We start from the raw sequence: 17,864 nt of genomic DNA, 5'->3' as shown, positions 1-17,864 counted from the left end.
ATTATACTTGCTAGTCGATTTGAGATTCTAAATACTGCAGAATGATATATTTTGCAAAATAGGATAGTATTTATGTCAAAGGTGAAATTAACTAAAGAGCTCATCTGACAGTTTCTAAAAAATAATCTTTTGCAGAATAGAACCAGCCATTTTCCACATAATTAATGCATTCAAATCTCAGAGTCATTCTGATTTACCCTTAGCTAACTTCATTGTTGGGGACAGGGACAGCCAGGGGAAAGATAAGCTAGGCAAAATAAAATAGACTTTTAAATGGGTCAACCCGATACTATTTGGGGACATTTCAATTAATAGCATGTTATTTGGCAAGGCTGGTAAAATATCTATGAGTAAAAATTTGCAAACATCTTTAGGATCTCTTCAAAGCTGTGCTCTTTGTAAACATAAAGTGGTTTCATGGAACAAGATCGCAGCTTGTCAATACTTTCGCATTCTGTTGAGTTTCTTGTATGCTTATATGAAAATTAAGACATTGTTACTATGAGATATAACTGGAGCTGCCTTAGCCATGTAGAGATTGCAGTCTTTTCAGAAATAGCCAATACCATTTCAGTGGGAGCTAACAGGATTCATATCATGCTTTTAAATCTCTACAATAGCTTTTGAAACAGTTCAATCAAATATTTTGGTTTGTAGATTGAAGAATATATCTGTATTTATCAGTCACTAGAATTTAAAAAAATGTCTATCCAGAAATGTGGAAATATTGGAACAATGAACACCTGTACATCCACAATCCAGTTTTGACAGCTGTTAATATCTTGCCATCTTTGTTTCATCTCTGTCTCCTCTTCTTTCCCCAAATATATGTAATGGCTAAATATCTTAGCTAGTATCTCAAAATATTGAGAACCCTGTTTCCTACATTACTACTATCCCATTACACAAAATTAAAAATAAGTCCATATCATGTAGTTCCGTGGCCAAATTCACTTTTCTAAATTTCCCCCAAAATATCCTTTAAGGTTGATTAATGTCTTTAAGGTTGATTTTTTCAGGAACCAAAGAGACAAAATTAGTTATCCTGTTGAATATTCCATGTTCTCTTTTTATCTGATTGCCTCTTCATGCTGTCATTTAAGTCATCCCTCTGTCATCTGCATTTTTTATAAGCAGTGAGTTGGATCTAAAGCAGGATCAAATTCTGGTTAAATATTTTTGGCAAGAATGTCTTCTGTGTGATGCCATATACTAATAGTGCTTCAAATATAAATATAAAATCAGTGGCAGTCCCACTATTAGGGATGCTAAATCACTGGGTTAAGATTGATTGCAATTGTTGATATTTTCTCAAAGTTGTATATTATTGAAAGAGTGTTTTCTTTCTTTAAAGGATAGATATTAATTGCGACAGAAAAAAATTACAGATGGAAATGAAGCCATGCTCAATGGCAATACATTCTGCTTTAAATATGTGTTTGGATGTTTCTCACTGGTCTGGACCATATTATAACATGGCTTATTTTTCTTTTGTGTGCTGGAGGAATGGACAATAATAGTATTGTTTCTAGGGCTATATTTGTGCATCTTTTCAGAACCGTTCGGAGCTATCCATTTTCCTGAACAACCTCCTAAAGTCCTGGGAAGTGTGGATCAATTTAATAACTCTGGCCTACTGGTGGCATATACACCAGTCAGTAACATAGCATGAAGGATAATGAATAAGATGGCCTTGGTTTCCTTTATGAAGCATGTGTTGTCTAATAACCAATGTTTCAGTATTATGTGACTTAATTTCAAATTCTCTTTGCAGGTTGAATTTATTTACCTGGCCTATGGGTCAGTGATTCTCAACTGAGGCAAACATTATCATTATATATGCAGTACAGGGGTTGGTATAAGGCTAAGGGCAGGTGGGTAAGAGACAAAATAGATTTACTTTTTAATTTTTGTTACGACACACATACCCTGTCCCCTTTCTACTAGAACATATTGTTGCAGTAGGAAAAGAAGAAAAGATTGGGCCCATTTTAGATGAAACAAATTTCACTTTTCCCAAACTTAAACTTTTTATTTGGGTTTGCATTCTATAGTTTAAAGAGTTTCAAAAAATTTTAAGAATTCACTTATTTTCAATTTAGATTGAATAAATATAATTCCTAGTATAAAGGAACTATATGGTATATGTAGTTCCTAGTATATAGGAACTATAAATCAAGGATATTTGAAATTCAAACTCAAGCTTAACATTGGCATTGAAAAAGCATTACTGTTTGGTGTATAAAAATAGTTAAAATGTGGCCGGGCGCGGTGGCTCAAGCCTGTAATCCCAGCACTTTGGGAGGCCGAGGCGGGTGGATCACGAGGTCGAGCGATCGAGACCAACCTGGTCAACATGGTGAGACCCCGTCTCTACTAAAAATACAAAAAATTAGCTGGGCACGGTGGTGCGTGCCTGTAATCCCAGCTACTCAGGAGGCTGAGGCAGGAGAATTGCCTGAACCCAGGAGGCGGAGGTTGCGGTGAGCCGTGCCATTGCACTCCAGCCTGGGTAACAAGAGCGAAACTCCGTCTCAAAAAAAAAAAAAAAAATAGTTAAAATGTATAGCTCAGGGCATGCAATATCTATTTAAAGTCAAACCAGGTACTGGCTACTGAAAGTCAACAAATTCAGGGCCCTTGATCACAGAGTAGTGAGGTGTTTTTGTTTGTTTGTTTTTCCACTAGGACTTCCTCTGTGTATCAGGACTCAGAAAATAGAGATCTCTTATGTAGGCTGCTGCATTAACTTGATATATGCATCTTATAAAGAAATACAAACATCCATAAGAGTCATACTTATTGTGTCAGACCTTTGCCTACCATCCTTTATATCTCTGCTGACATTAGGATTAACTACTGACTGTCAGCTGTGGTCTGTAGCCTGCTCCATAGAGGCCTTTGCTCCTGCATAGGCAGGTATTAGGATAAAATTTTCTTTTCTTCAGTAATCTTAGCCTACCATCAAATTTCTCTTGTGGTTAGCCCCCATTCTGTCAGGGTTCTAAACACTGGCCATTTCTTTCATACTTTTGTACATTTTACCCAAGCTGTTAACATCTCAGTTCTAATCACTGCTTTTTCTTGTCTTTCTGAAACTTTTATTTGTTTTTTTGGTGTCTGGATTGCCATGCCAAGGGACAACCTCCAAGCTCTGAATTTTATAATTATTTTATGCGAGTTACTAATATTCTGTGCCTAACCTATCCAAGCTTTGAAATGGGTATTGTTATCCCTGGCTACTTTACTCTGTTTTCTAATTCTTCATTGTAGTTTCTGGAGTTTTGACTTTGGTCGGCCTCCCTTACTTGCAATGTTTACATGTCCTGCCTGACCACAGTGTTGATTCTGCCCTAATCTGTCTCTACCTGCTTCCTTTGTATAGTCATTTACCTCATCTCTTCTTAATTCATGAAGCATTTACTGAAGCCTCAGGGACTATTCTTCCTGTATGCACAGTGTAAGCTACTGGCCACTTTCTGTCTTAGTCTCATGGACCATTCGAATCTGTCCCTTTCTTATATAAGGTATCTCATTCCAGATACCATACTGGCCTGCTCCAACCACAGCTCCTCTCTCACCATCTTATTCTACATTTATCTGACTCCTGCTTATTAGCATAAATATTCATGGGTTGGCCTTGACAGTATTTGTTATACCTCTAGAGAAAATCAGTGATGTTAGCATTATCCTCATAAAAGTTTCACAGCCTGACTCTATATTTGGAGGGATGAGGAGTTTTGAAAGTTGTGACTACAGGATAAAATAAACAGCTTTTTCATCTTAATGTAGACTTCACCCTGAGTGAGATTTAAAATTAATAAACATTTAGAACATAATACATAAACATGTAAAAAAAAAGGAGACACTAATTGGACTTCTGTGGTTTTCAAAGCTTTTAATAGTAATAGATCTATTAAACACTTATCAGGTGGGTGGATTACTTCTGCAGATGTAAACTCATTCATTATCCACTGATTACTATGTACTTTATTCTCAGAGAGTGTTCTTGACCTCAGAGAATCTGTAGGTAGACTATACTTTTGATTTTTGTACTCTGATTCTTTGTAATTTACTTCTACTAGCATACTATTTTCATGTGATAGATACCAGTTTATAATATTGGCAGAAAAAAAGAAAACACCAAATTCTCAGTATTTATATTGCTTACTTTAAATATTTTTCCTTTTAGTTCTTAAATTATTTTAGTCACCAAAGTAATCTCTACTCTAAAAAATGTTAAATAGTACAAACTTGTATGAAGCAAAATATGAGAGCTTTTCCTTTCATCTTTGGCATTACTTCCTTTCTTCTCCTCCTCATTCAAATTGTGTATGTCTTTTAAAAAAATATGTACATGGCCATATATAGAATATGTTTCTATGCTTACATAGGCACACAAATTCAGTTTTTCTTTACCAAAATGAGATCACACTAAAAACAATATGCTGCAACCTTTTAAAAGACAATATATCATTTGTGTCTTTTCATGTATTTACGTTGAACTTGAAACAATACACTTTCACTTAGCCTTTTACTAAGAGGCAACTATCCAGGAATAATATATAACAGCACTCTAATTTTATATAAAACAAGCAATTGCATTTTGTTTTTATGTTCTCTAGTAATAAGTTTACACGATTACATATTTATATTTTTTCATACGTGGTAGGAGGAACAGTCAGTCATTGGGACACCAGACAAAGAGACCATGGATATAGTACTTTCAAAAAAGTACCATGAAATGGTGGGAGTTGTATTTAGTGATATTTTTTCCTATCAACTGAAGTTTAATTGGAGATATAGAATCCCAGTTTTAAAGGAACACTCTGTATATACAGGTAACAATACGAAAACTGATTATAATATTTTTTTGCCACTTCATGGAATCCCCATTTCCCCCTGAACTTAATCATCACTTTTTACCTTAGGATGAGTCTCATTATTTTGGCAACTATTCATACGTTCTTTTTTTTTTTTCTTTTTGAGACAGAGTCTCCCTCTGTCACCCAGGCTGGAGTGCATTGGCGCCATCTTTGCTCACTGGAAACTCCATCTCCCAAGTTCAAGTGATTCTACTGCCTCAGCCTCCCGAGTAGCTGGGACTACAGGCATGCACCACCACACTAGGCCAATTGTTTTTTGTATTTTTAGTAGAGACAGGGTTTCACCATGTTGGTTAGGCTGGTCTAGAACCCCTAACCTCAAATGATCTGCCTGCCTTGGCCTCTCAAACTGCTGGGATTAAAAGCGTGAGCCACCGTGCCTGGCATTATATGTTCTTTTTGTAGAGTACTTTAAAAATCCTCTATATCATATAATAATAGGCTTTGAGCTGACATTTAGATATTTTTATTTTTGAGCCAAAATTAAAGTTTTAATTTCAGCAATTGACTCCATTATGTAACTATGGACAAGTTTTTCTTCTTCCTTAAAGAACACTGTTGGGCCATGAATGGTGAAAATTTTTGTTACTCAGCAATGTACTGGCTAAAAGGGTTTGTAGCTTTTCAAGCTGCAATTAATGCTGCAATTACAGAAGTAAGTGCCTAACTTTAAAGCTATATTTTAAATCTGTATTTTTCTCTCTTTTCTAATATCTGCCTCATCCCCTATATTACCCATACAGTCTTAGGAGGTGATACTTTGCCTCTCATCCTCAGAGAGAATAAAAGCTGTCCAGGCTGGGCGTGGTGGCTCACACCTATAATCCCAGCACTTTGGGAGGCTGAGGCAGGTGGATCACGAGGTCAAGAGATTGAGACCATCCTGGTCAACATGATGAAATCCCGTCTCTACTAAAAATATAAAAATTAGCTGGACATGGTGTTGCGTGCCTGTAGTCCCAGCTACTCGGGAGGCTGAGGCAGGAGAATTGCTTGAACCCAGAAGGCAGAGGTTGCAGTGAGCCGAGATCATTTCATTGCACTCCAGTCTGGGTAATAACAGTGAAACTGTCTCAAAAAAAGAAAAAAAGCTGTCCAATGGGAATATTTTCCAACCTGTAACATAAATCCTGAAAAAACTATAGACCTACAACACCCTACACCCATTCTTTTCCTTCTTTTTTTTTAAAAGAAATTTATTTTACTTTAGGTTCTGGGGCACTTGTGCAGGTCATGCAGGTTCGTTGCATAGGTGCATACTATATCTGACATTTCTCCCCAGGTTATCCCTCGCCACCCTTACCACCCCCATTGTCCCTCCCTTACGCACCCCCCAACTGCCCCTAGTGTGTGATGCTCCTCTCCCTGAGTCCACGTGTTCTCATTGTTCAACACCCGCCTATGAGTGAGAACATGCGGTGTTTGATTTTCTGTTCTTGTGTCAGTTTGCTGAAATGATGATTTCCAGATTCATCCAAGTCCCTACAAAGGACATGAAATCATCATTTTTCATGGCTGTGTAGTATTCCATGGTGTATATGTGACACATTTTCTTTGTCCAGTCTATCATTGATGGGCATTTGGGTTGGTTCCAGGTCTTTGCTATTGTAAACAGGGCTGCAGTGAACATATGTGTGCATGTGTCTTTATAATAGAATGACTTACAGTTCTTTGGGTATATAACCAGTAATGGGATTGCTGGGTCAAATGGAATTTCTATTTCCAGATCCTTGAGTAATTGCCACACTCTCTTCCACAATGGTTGAACTAATTTACATACCTACCAACTGTGTAAGAGTGTTCCTATTTCTCCACATCCTCTCCAGCATATGTTGTCTCCAGATTTTTTAATGACTGCCATTCTAACTGGTGTGAGATGGTATCTTAATGTGGTTTTGATTTGCATTTCTCTAATAACCAGTGATGAAGAGCATTTTTTCATATGTTTGTTGGCCTCATATATGTCTTCTTTTGAAAAGTGTCTGTTCATATCCTTTGTCCACTTTTGGATGGGGTTGTTTGTTTTTTTCTTGTAAATCTGTTTTAGTTCTTTGTAGATTCTGGATATTAGGCTTTTATCAGATGGGTAGATTGCAAAAATTTTTTTTCATTCTGTTGGTTGCCGGTTTGCTCTAGTGATGGTTTCTTTTGCTGTACAGAGCTCTGGAGTTTAATTAGATTCCATTTGTCTGTTTTGGCTTTTGTTGTCATTGTTTTTGGTGTTTTAGTCATTAAGTCCTTGCCTATGCCTATGTCCTGAATGGTTTTGCCTAGGTTTTCTTCTAGGGTTTTTATGGTGTTAGGTAGTGTAAGGTGTTAGGAAGGGGTCCAGTTTCTCTTTTCTGCACATGGCTAGCCAGTAATCCCAACACCATTTATTAAATAGGGAATCCTTTCCCCATTGCTTGTTTTTGTCAGGTTTGCCAAAGATCAGATGGTTATAGATATGGTGATAAAATCTCTCAGCAATTGCTTGTTTGTAAAGGATTTTATTTCTCCTTTGTTTATGAAGCTTAGTTTGGCTGGGTATGAAATTCTCAGTTGACAGTTCTTTCCTTTAAGGATGTTGAATATTGGCCCCCACTGTCTTCTGGCTTATAGGATTTCTGCTGAGAGATCTGCTGTGAGTCTGATGGGCTTCCCTTTGTGGGTAATCTGACCTTTCTTTCTGGCTGTCCTTACCAATTTTTCCTTCATTTCAACCCTGGTGCATCTGATGATTATGTACCTTACAGTTTCTCTTCTTGAGGAATATCTTTGTGGTGTTTTCTGTATTTCCTGTACTTGAATGGTGCCCTGCCATGCTAGGTTGGGGAAGTTCTCCTGGATAACCTCCTAAAGAGTGTTTTCCGGGTTAGATTTATTCTCTCCATCACATTCAGGTACACTTATCAAACATAGATTAGGTCTTTTCATGTAATCCCATAGTTCTTGGAGGTTTTGTTCATTTCTTTTCACTCATTTTTCTCTGATCTCGCCTTCTCCTTTTATTTCATTGAGTTGATATTCAATCTCCGATATTCTTTCTTCTGCTTGGTCAATTCGGCTATTGAAACTTATGTATGCTTCATGAAGTTCTTATGTTGTGTTTTTCAGCTCCATCAAGTCATTCATATTCTTCTCTAAGCTGTTTATTCTAGTTAGCATTTCATCTAATGTTTTTTCAAGGTTCTTAGTTACTTTGCAATGGGTTAGAACATGTTCTTTTCACTCTGAGAACTTTGTTATTACCCTGAAGCTGAAGCCCATTTCTGTCAATTCATCAGACTTATTCTCCACCCAGCTTTGTTCCTTTGCTGGTGATGAGTTGCGATCCATTGGAGGAAGAGAGGCATTCTGGTTTTTGGTGTTTTCATCCATTTTGTGCTGATTTCTTCCCATCTTTGTGGATTTATCTACTTGTTTCTTCGTAGTTGGTGACTTTCGGATGAGGTCTCTGAATGGATGTACTTTTTGTTAATGATGAAACTATTTCTTTCTGTTTTTTTTTCCTTCTAACAGCCAGGCCCCTCTGCTATAGGACTGCTGAGGTCCACTCCAGGCCCTGCTTGGCTGGGGATCATCTGTAGCAGATGCAGACCAGTAAGGGTTGCTACCGTTTCTTCTTCTGTTATCTTTGTCCCAGAAGTATACCTGCCAGATGTCAGCATGAGCTCTCCTTTGTGAGGTGACTCGTTGGATATATGGGGTTCAGGGAGCTGCTTGAGGAGACAGTCTGTCCATTATAGGAGCTCAAGTGCTGAGCTGTGAGCTCCATTCTTTTCAGAGCTGCTGGGCAGGTACATTTAAGTCTGCTGCAGCAGAACTCATACTGCCTTTTTTCCCAGGTACTCTGTCCTGGGAAGGTGTGGCTTTATATGTTCCTGATGTGCCGCTGCCTTTTTTTCAGAAATGCCCTGCCCAACAAGGAGGTAGCCTTAGTCACAGTCTGCCAGCAGAGGCGCTGTTGAGCTACCGTGGGCCCTGCTTAGCTGCCGTGTGAACTTCCTTGTGGTTTTGTTTATAGAGGTATAGTTAGAACTGCTTCAGTAATAGTGGTCTGCCTCATTAATGGCGGACTGCCTCTGTAATGGCAGACTGCCTCAGTCACCGTGGACTGCCTCAGTAATGGTGGATTGCCTCAGTAGTGATGGACTGCCTCGTTAATGACGATCGCCCTTCCCCTAACAAAGCTGGACTATCTTGGGTCCAGCTGCACTTGCTGCAAAACTCTCAATCCAGAGCTTTTCAGATTGCTGGTCTTTGTTGGGGTGGGACCCACCCAGCCAGGTCATCTGGCTCCCTGTTTCAGCCCCCTTTTTGTCAGTTGAATGGGTGGCTCTGTCTCCCAGGCATTTCAGGCACCAGTTGAATCAGCCACCCAGATTTGTGTGACTTTTTGTGTGGAGATCTGCTGCACCAGCTGAAACAGCTGTCCTGGAAACTCATGGTGTTTTTCAGCCCGGGAATATCCTGGTCTGTGAGCAGTAATAACTCGTTTGGAAATGCAGTGTTCACTCACCCTCTGTGTTGTTCTTGCTGCGAACTGCAATCCAGAGCTGTTCCCATTTGGCCATCTTGGATCCTGGATATTAACTCTTTACCTCAAATTAATTTTCTTTAGCCCCTAAAGCCCAGAAACCTCATAGATAAAATTAGAATTCTTTGTAGTAGGTAGAGGAAAAAATAAGCTGTAAATTCTCCAAAGTTAATGTCTTTCTGTTTTACAATTCTATGACATATTACATATTTCCTCTTTACTAAAGTTTTGGTTTTCTGTAGTAAACACACTTTTTTTCTTAATACATTGTTATAAAATTTAATTAGTAATTCACTGTTTTTATACTTAATTGACCACAAAAAATTTTTAAAAATAATTAATTTAATTTCCAAAATTTTGACATATTTATCACGTGCACATAATGTTTTGAAATAGGAGCATGATCTTCATCAGTACAGTCTACTGATTTCTTCCAGAAATAGCCTCATAGACACAGCTAGAGGTAATGTTTTGTCAGCTATCTGGACACTCCTTAGCCCAGTCTAATGATACATGAAGTGAACCATCACAACTCATATCATTAAGACTTGGCTCCAACATCAGTTCTCCTATCCCTGTTGCAGACCAACTCTGGAACTTCTGTAGCTCTGGAGCTCACCTTGATCACAGCACTTCCCATATTCCATGGTGACTGTGGGTTTGGCAGTCTCTCCTACTTTGTAAACTGCTTTGGGGCAGTACCCTGTAATTTATATCTGCATGAAGCAATTCAAACGAGCAGTCTGAAACAACAAATCTTTGTTTACTTAAAGGATGATTCAAGTGAAAAAAAAAAAAAGAAATAGCATACATTGTGAACTTAGCTAAATCTAGCTAATTAACATATTTGTTACCTCATATACTTATTTTTTGTGTTGAGAACTCTTAAAATCTACTCTCTTAGCAATTTTCAGGAATACATTGTTATTAACTATCGTCACTATATTGTGCAACAGGTCTCTTGAATTTATTCCTCCTATTTAACTAAAATTTTGTATCCTTTGACTAACAAACATCTTCCCAACCTTTCCAACTCCTGCCCTCTCCCTACCCCCTGCCAGGCTCTGGTAGCCAAGATTCTATTCTTCAGTTTGTTCCACTTTTTCAATTCTATATATACGTGAGATCATGTGGTATTTATATTTCTGTATCTGGCTTATTTTAGCTAATGATCCCAAGATTCATGAATGTTGTCACAAATGACAGAATTTCCTTTCTTTTACAAGCTAAATATTATTCTATTGTATATATACACCACAATTTGTTTATCCTTTCTTCATTGATGGACACTGAGTTTGTTGTTTTCATATCTTTACTATTGTGAATAATACTGCAGTGAACATGGGAGTGCAGACAGCTCTTCAATGTAATAGTTTCATTTTCCTAGGGTGTATACCAGAAGTGTAATTGCTCAATCATATGGTAGTTCTATTTTTAACTCTTTGGGGAAGCTCCATCATGTTTTTCATAATGGTTGTACTAATTTACATTTTCACCAACAGTTGCAAGACTTCCCTTTTCTCCACATCCTTGCCCACACTTTTTACCTTTCATCTTTTTGATAGCATTCGTTCTAACACATGTGAGGTGCTATGACATTGTGGTTTTAATTTGCATTTCCCTGATGATTAGTGATGTTATGTACTTTTTCATATTCTTGTCAGCCATTTGTCTTCTTTTCAGAAATGTTTACTCAGGTCCTTTGCTCGTTTTCAAATTGGGTTATTTTTTCTTGCTATTGAGTTTGCTATTTTGTATATTAACCTCTTATCAGATGTATCATTTACAAATATTTTCTATTCACTTTCCTGGTAGTTTTATGAAGAGAGCTGTTGACTTCAAAATTTCAGTCCCTCTACTCCCTAAAGGAAGATCATCTAGGATTTGAGGGGGACACAACTGGAGAGATGGAAATACTTAGAATGTTGTATCAGTTTAGATCTGGTTAGAAAAAGTGAGTTATTGGAAACATTGTGTGAGTAAAGGGTTTAATACAGGGATTAGGTATTCACAGACGTACAAGAGTTAGAGGAGAGAAGGCTAAGTTATAGCCAGAAAGCCAGGGAAGTAGCCAGTGAGGACCTTAGCCTAATGCACAGAAATGGGTGTTTTTCAAGAAGTTTGTCAGTATAATGCTGCAAATATCAGGAATTTTCTAGGAACTCTTCCACCAGTTATCTTAATCTTCAGTAGCAAAGCAGTGCTTGTCAAGATGTCTGAGAGGTAGAAGCTGCTGCATACCTTGAGCCTGTGGATATGCTTGGCTCATGTGACCTGAAAATAATGACCTTGCTTGATTTCTGCTCTCGAAATCTTGCTCAAGTTCTTCTCATTAGCAAAATCTGATACTGAAAAGAGGGTTCTGGGAAATCTAGTCCCTGGTATGTCCTCTGCATTGCAGAAGAAAAGAGACTGTTGCTGATAGAAAAGGGATAATTAACAATCCAGCACAGAGGTCATATCCCTGGTTGAGGTGAAAGATGACAAGAATCTGGGCAAGAAGGTAATAGAAAAGTGGTAAAAAGATAAATTCAAATAGATTTAAAAAGTTAAATTCATAAATTCTTGAAGTTAAATTGTAATAAATTTTTAGGTCACAGGATGGGGTGAGAAAGGGAGAGAGAGAGCTAAGGATGTCTCTCAGGCTCAGGCTCTTAGCTTGAGTTCCTGGGTAGATAGTAGAAATGCTAACTGAGATAGAGAATGGAAGTGGGCCAGTTGAGAGGAAAATATAATGCATACAGTTTGACATCCAAGTACAGATATATAGTAAAAAGCAGAATATGTATCTGAAACTTTGAAGAAATATCTAAAGACACAAATTTGGGAATCATTAGAATTTAGGTAGGAGTTGAAGCCATGAGAATGGGTAAGATTGTATGGAAAAGATATGAGAATAAAAAATAGTTGGTCAATTGTAAAATCCAATTGAAGGAGTCCATAAGTATGCCAAAGCAGAATATTAAGAGGAAGATGTGAAAGCCAAAGGGTAGAAGCCAGGGAAGTAGAGGCTTATGAAAACAAAAGAGTGAGCAATAGTTTAAAACAGTGATGAGATATACCAAATAAGGACCAAAAAGTGTTCATTAGATGTGGTAACTAGAATGGTCATTAGTGAATTTTGTTGTGAATAGTTTTTGTAGAGTGGTGTGGTGAGACACTATATTGCCTTAAGTTGGGAAATAAATGTGGGATAAAGAAATGGAAATAGGGAGTAAAGATCATTATTTTGACAAATTTGCCTGTGGAAGATAATGACCGAGAGTGATTCAGGATTGAGGGAAAGCCTCTCTCCCTTTTTCTTTCTGTCCCTTCCTTCTTTATTTCTTTTATTTTAAATCAGTTTTAGCTTTCTCTTATTCATTTGGTAACTTAGAGAAATAGCTGGAATATATGAAATGCCAAGCTTGATAACAGTAGTAGCAGGTCTGTGTAAATCTCTTTTGGGAGTGGTGAGGGGATCCTTAGATCCCATTAAGAGTGACACCCTTTACTGTGAAGTTCAGGCTTAGTTATGAACTGTAATCTGTGTTACTAATATTAGAAAATGCATTTACCTCAAAATTACTTTATCTTCTTTCAGAATCAGAAATGTTAAAAAAATATATATAATGGAAAGCCTGGAAAAGTAGAAGCATTGCAGGTAAAAATAAAAACTTCATTGTTTTGATAATGTTTTAGACTAAAACACAGCTTTGTTTTAAACTAAGAAACATTTTTGTGATCCGAAAATACAAATAATTATTGTGTAACAGAGAATAAATATGGAGAAAACAAAAATATTAAAAATATGTTTATACTCTGAGGGATAATCACCAATAATGTATTATCTTTTTTGATATTTAGATGTATATATACAATAATTCTTCAAAAATAGGAATACACTCTTTATATAAGTTTATAATCCTTGACCTGACTTTCTCAAACTAAGCTTGAAGTTTCAAGGAAACTGGTTTTACTGTCATAGAATTCTTCATCATCCATTTTGAGCTGTGGTTTGCCTGATTTTTGATTGTCTGACAATCTAATTCCTTGTTTTCTGTCTTCAGAAAGTCTCTTAAAATTTCTGACATGCTAACTGAATTCTTGTTTTCTAATGGAGTTAATTTTTCAAACATTAAAAAAATTGTCAAATCTTAGGAGCATACATGTGAAAATGACTGTGGCATATCTTAGATCCCAACAGATATCTCTAAATATCATGCCCACAGTTTTGTGATATAAAACAGAATGATGACCAGTACCAGGAGATAATTTACCAGTGTTCTCCTTACTAACTCTACCTCCCTCTGAATATGAAATAAACTCTCCCCCTTTGTCTCTACACCTGGCCCTCTGTCTCTAGCTATGCAAGCCTCAGGGAGACAGGTTCTTAAGCCACACTTCTTTCCTTTGCCTGGGAAGCAAATAAACTATGTCTTGTTTTTATTCCTAGTAGGTCTTTGCTTTATTATTTCATATTAAATGTATAGATTCTTTGACATTCAAAGGATTTGAGAGAAGCAAGAAGGTAGAAATTTACACTGCAAGTCTTAACCCAATTTCTCCAGACAAATTGAAGCTTTGTCTTCATAAATACATAACTTATACAATTAAATGAATAATATTACAGGGAATGTATTAAAATACCAACGAAATGAAATACTGAGATGCATTTTACTTTTCCATCTGCATATAATCCAAAATCTAATTTCCACATTTTATTCTAAAACAGGCATATTTTTTGACATATACAAAGGACAGATCACTGCAATACTTGGGCATAATGGAGCTGGTAAATCAACACTGCTAAACATTTTTAGTGAATTATCTGTTTCTACAGAAGGTAAGAAAATAATTTTACAAAGTAAGTTTGCTGAAAAAGCAAGTTGTAAATTGATTCAATTTTGTAAAAATGTTTCTCTAAATTGAACTTATCTCATATGTACATCTCGATTCCATCATTATTTGACATTCCATGTATACTTTGCATTGCTGTGGATACAGATATTTATGTTAAGAGTAATCTGAATTACTCAATATCTTAATTACGCAATTGGAAATGTGAAGCTTCTTTAATCAAAACAAGTTTTTTGAACAAAATCTAAACACTAACATATATTATCACTCTGCATAGAATTAACATTCTGGCATTAAAGCCTTTTATATTTCTATTTATAGGATCAGCCACTATTTATAATACCCAACTCTCTGAAACAACTGACATGGAAGAAATTAGAAAGAACATTGGATTTTGTCCACAGTTTAATTTTCAATTTGATTTCCTCACTGTGAGAGAAAACCTCAGGGTATTTGCTAAAATAAAAGGAATTCAGCCAAAGGGTATTTGCTAAAATAAAAGGAATTCAGCCAAAGGAAGTGGAACAAGAGGTAGAGAAACATGCTAAAATCGACAGCTTTGGAATTAATTTACTTTTGACTATATTTTTGTTCAGCAATTACTTTACTCTTTGATACATATAACTTAATGAAGTTCTAAAATAATTTCTTTTTATTTTTAGAGAGTAAAAACTGCTTAAAATGAAATATTTGGTATTTTTTTGGATAGGTAAAAAAATTGTAATGGAATTAGACATGCAAAGCATTCAAGACATTATCACTAAAAAAATTAAGTGGTGGGCAGAAGAGAAAGCTAACATTAGGGATTGCCATCTTAGGAGATCCTCAGGTGAGAGAAACAATATATTTTTACAATTAATTTAGATTCAAGGTTATACAACTATTATTAAAGTCCAACTTCTACTGTAATTACAAAATGTGAGGGAAAATTTATAATAAAGTACCATGCAAGCCTGTTAGGGATCTGGTGGAGGACTGTATTGGAGTCTAGAAATCTTATTGGTTTTCATGGTGCTTTCTGAAGATCCCCACTGTGAAGAGGAAGATGCTTTCATATGTTTCCTCCACTGTAGGTTTTGCTACTGGATGAACCAACTGCTGGATTGGATCTCTTTTCAAGGCACTGCACGTGGAGCCTCCTGAAGGAGCATAAAGTAGACCAAGTTATCATCTTCAGTACCCAATTCATGGATGAGGCTGACATCTTGGCTGGTGATTCTTGGCTTCTTTATTCCAACTAGTTATTTAAGGATTTAATGTGAGGGTTATTTTTCATAGCCTGTTTCCAAAAAAAAGGAAATCTTGTCTGCAGTTCATTTGAATGACTGTATTCTAAAAATGCACTTTGCCTCAGAGGAATTCTGATCTCCCAATTAGTTCTTAGACCCATGCTTTATGTATCTTCTTCTTGTCTTTAACTTTCTTGACTGTTTACATTAGTAACAAGTGTATTTAAAACATTATTAAACACCAGTATTACCCTTCATACATAGAAAAAAATCTTTAGCTGGGAAAATTATTTTTGAATTTACAATCCTTTGTTGCCAGTTTAGGAAGATCTTTGTTTACTGAGTGAGGTGTTGAGTGTGAAGTTGCAAGGTTGAAAAATTAGACATAGAACAACATATTTTTGCCTAGGAAATAAAGATAAGTGGGAAGACTAGTTTCAGTGAGCCAGGAGAGTATGTGAATGGACAGTGAAAAAAATAAAGCCAGAAAGGGACTCAGAGAAAACAGAATATTTTGCTGTGTATAAAATGGTATAAAATGTAACACTATCCTCAATTCCTTCAAGAATCTGAGGTAAGATAAGTTTAACTTCTTGTATTCGTTATTTCTTGTCTCAATAATGCTGTGTAATGAAGCTTCCTCAGAGTCAGTGCCTTAAAACAATAATTATTTGTTTAGTGCATGAGTTGGAGAGTTGGCAATTTAGCATGGGTTCACAGTGGAGATTTTCAGGTCTTGACTGGATCCTAGGGGGTCAAGCAGCCATTGACTAAGGTGACTCAAAATTCAAGGTGTATTTCATTCTCAAGCAGGCTAGCCCAGTAGTATTCCCGTGGCAGTGACTGAGCCTCCAGAGACCAAATCAAAATACAGAAGCCCATTTCAAGCCTCCACATGCCATTGGCTACAGCAAGTCATATGGGGCAAACCCTGCAAAGTTACATAGCAAAGTATGTGGACAAAGGAAGAGGCAAAGAATTGGGCCATCACTGGAAAGTTTTTTTGGCACTGGATTAGCTATGGGGAATGCAGTGAATTTCTGAAGCCAGTTTCACAATAGGCATGGGGATTAGAAATGATACTGCACGAGGGGCTTAATGATATTACAGTTGCGTTTATATTACAAATGCCATTCAGTGTTTTGGTATCTAAAGTAGGGAATATACCATATAAGGAATTACTCTTCACATAATTTTTTGAATCTTCCTTTCTATTCAGATAGGAAAGTATTTCTGTCTAATGGGAAGTTGAAATGTACAGGATCATCTTTGTTTCTGAAGCAAAAGTGGGGTATTGGATATCATTTAAGGTATGTGTTCTAGGTGTAGTTATTTTTAAATGAGCATATTAATATGGGAGTGACATTTTGTAGAAGCTTTTAGAAATATAAGATAGTCAACTTAACTTGGTAGAAATTGTTTTGCACTAAATGGTTCAAAATGTCTTCCTCATTAACATTTCCTTTGTTGGTTATCTCTTGATTTTAAGCATGCTAATTAAAAAATACAATACAACTTCTCAATACAACATTTTTAAGCCAATATTTGTATAGAAAAAAATTATCTTTATGTCCTCAATAAGCCATTGATTACTTTTAGCAAAACAATTTGGCCTAAAATTCTGTAGTTATATTCCAAATCTAATTGATAGAATGGCAGAATATCACATGGGAACATTTTAGAAAGCATCAAATATTCACAAATAAGCTCTGCAAATATAAGTTGATGACATTAAAAGAAACCATTTACTGCATAGAGAGCAACTGTTTATTAAATACCTTATTAATTTTCCAGTTATTCAGAAGCAATGTTTCGTGTGTCTTACAGCCTGTGTTTGTTATATATATATATATCTCATACATGTAGCACAATCATAATTTTATATATGAATATATACACACAAATATATACATATGTATTATGTGTGTGTGTGTGTCTGTGTGTGTGTGTGTGTGTGTGTGTGTATGTATGCTAGAATGTCACTGTACTTTAATTGCATTTAGGGGAATTGGTGTTGATATGTACTATATTTTTACCATTTAAGATAACGCAAAATAGGCTACCAGTGAGCACTTTGAAGTTGAATTAGCAATTTGAGGTGGAGTATTTGATTTGCAGGAACCAGTTACTAGAGTTAAGTAGAATATGCCTGTAATACATATAAGCTGTTTATTAAAATCTATTATTTCATGAGTGGTGGTGTTGGAGAAGAATTCGAGACTTATGCCTCTTTTGAAATAATAGTTTACACAGGAATGAAACGTGTGACACAGGGAAAATCATGTTCTTATTAAGCAGCACATTCCTGATGCCAAGTTAACAACAGAAAGTGAAGAAAAAGTTGTGTATGGTTTGCCTTTGGGAAAAGCTAACAAATTTCCAAGTAACTTA

General features: G+C 36.2%; 1 protein-coding gene across 1 annotated transcript in view; it reads left to right on the top strand.

Annotated features, from left to right (window-relative positions):
* Positions 1-316: 316 nt before the first annotated feature.
* The window catches only part of ABCA10 (ATP-binding cassette, sub-family A (ABC1), member 10), a 52,742-nt gene continuing 35,194 nt past the window's right edge, over positions 317-17,864 (top strand). Inside the window, 13 exon segments of the mRNA XM_078375434.1 lie at positions 317-335; positions 1,557-1,654; positions 4,673-4,841; positions 5,438-5,541; positions 13,021-13,048; positions 14,120-14,230; positions 14,566-14,727; positions 14,954-15,006; positions 15,008-15,073; positions 15,318-15,456; positions 16,693-16,783; positions 17,718-17,755; positions 17,758-17,856. Of these exon segments, the coding sequence (XP_078231560.1) occupies positions 317-335; positions 1,557-1,654; positions 4,673-4,841; positions 5,438-5,541; positions 13,021-13,048; positions 14,120-14,230; positions 14,566-14,727; positions 14,954-15,006; positions 15,008-15,073; positions 15,318-15,456; positions 16,693-16,783; positions 17,718-17,755; positions 17,758-17,856 (1,177 nt within the window).

Source organism: Callithrix jacchus, chromosome 5 (genome assembly GCF_049354715.1).
Source record: "Callithrix jacchus isolate 240 chromosome 5, calJac240_pri, whole genome shotgun sequence".
NCBI lineage: Eukaryota > Metazoa > Chordata > Mammalia > Primates > Cebidae > Callithrix > Callithrix jacchus.
This window is presented reverse-complemented; position numbering and strand designations above follow the sequence as displayed.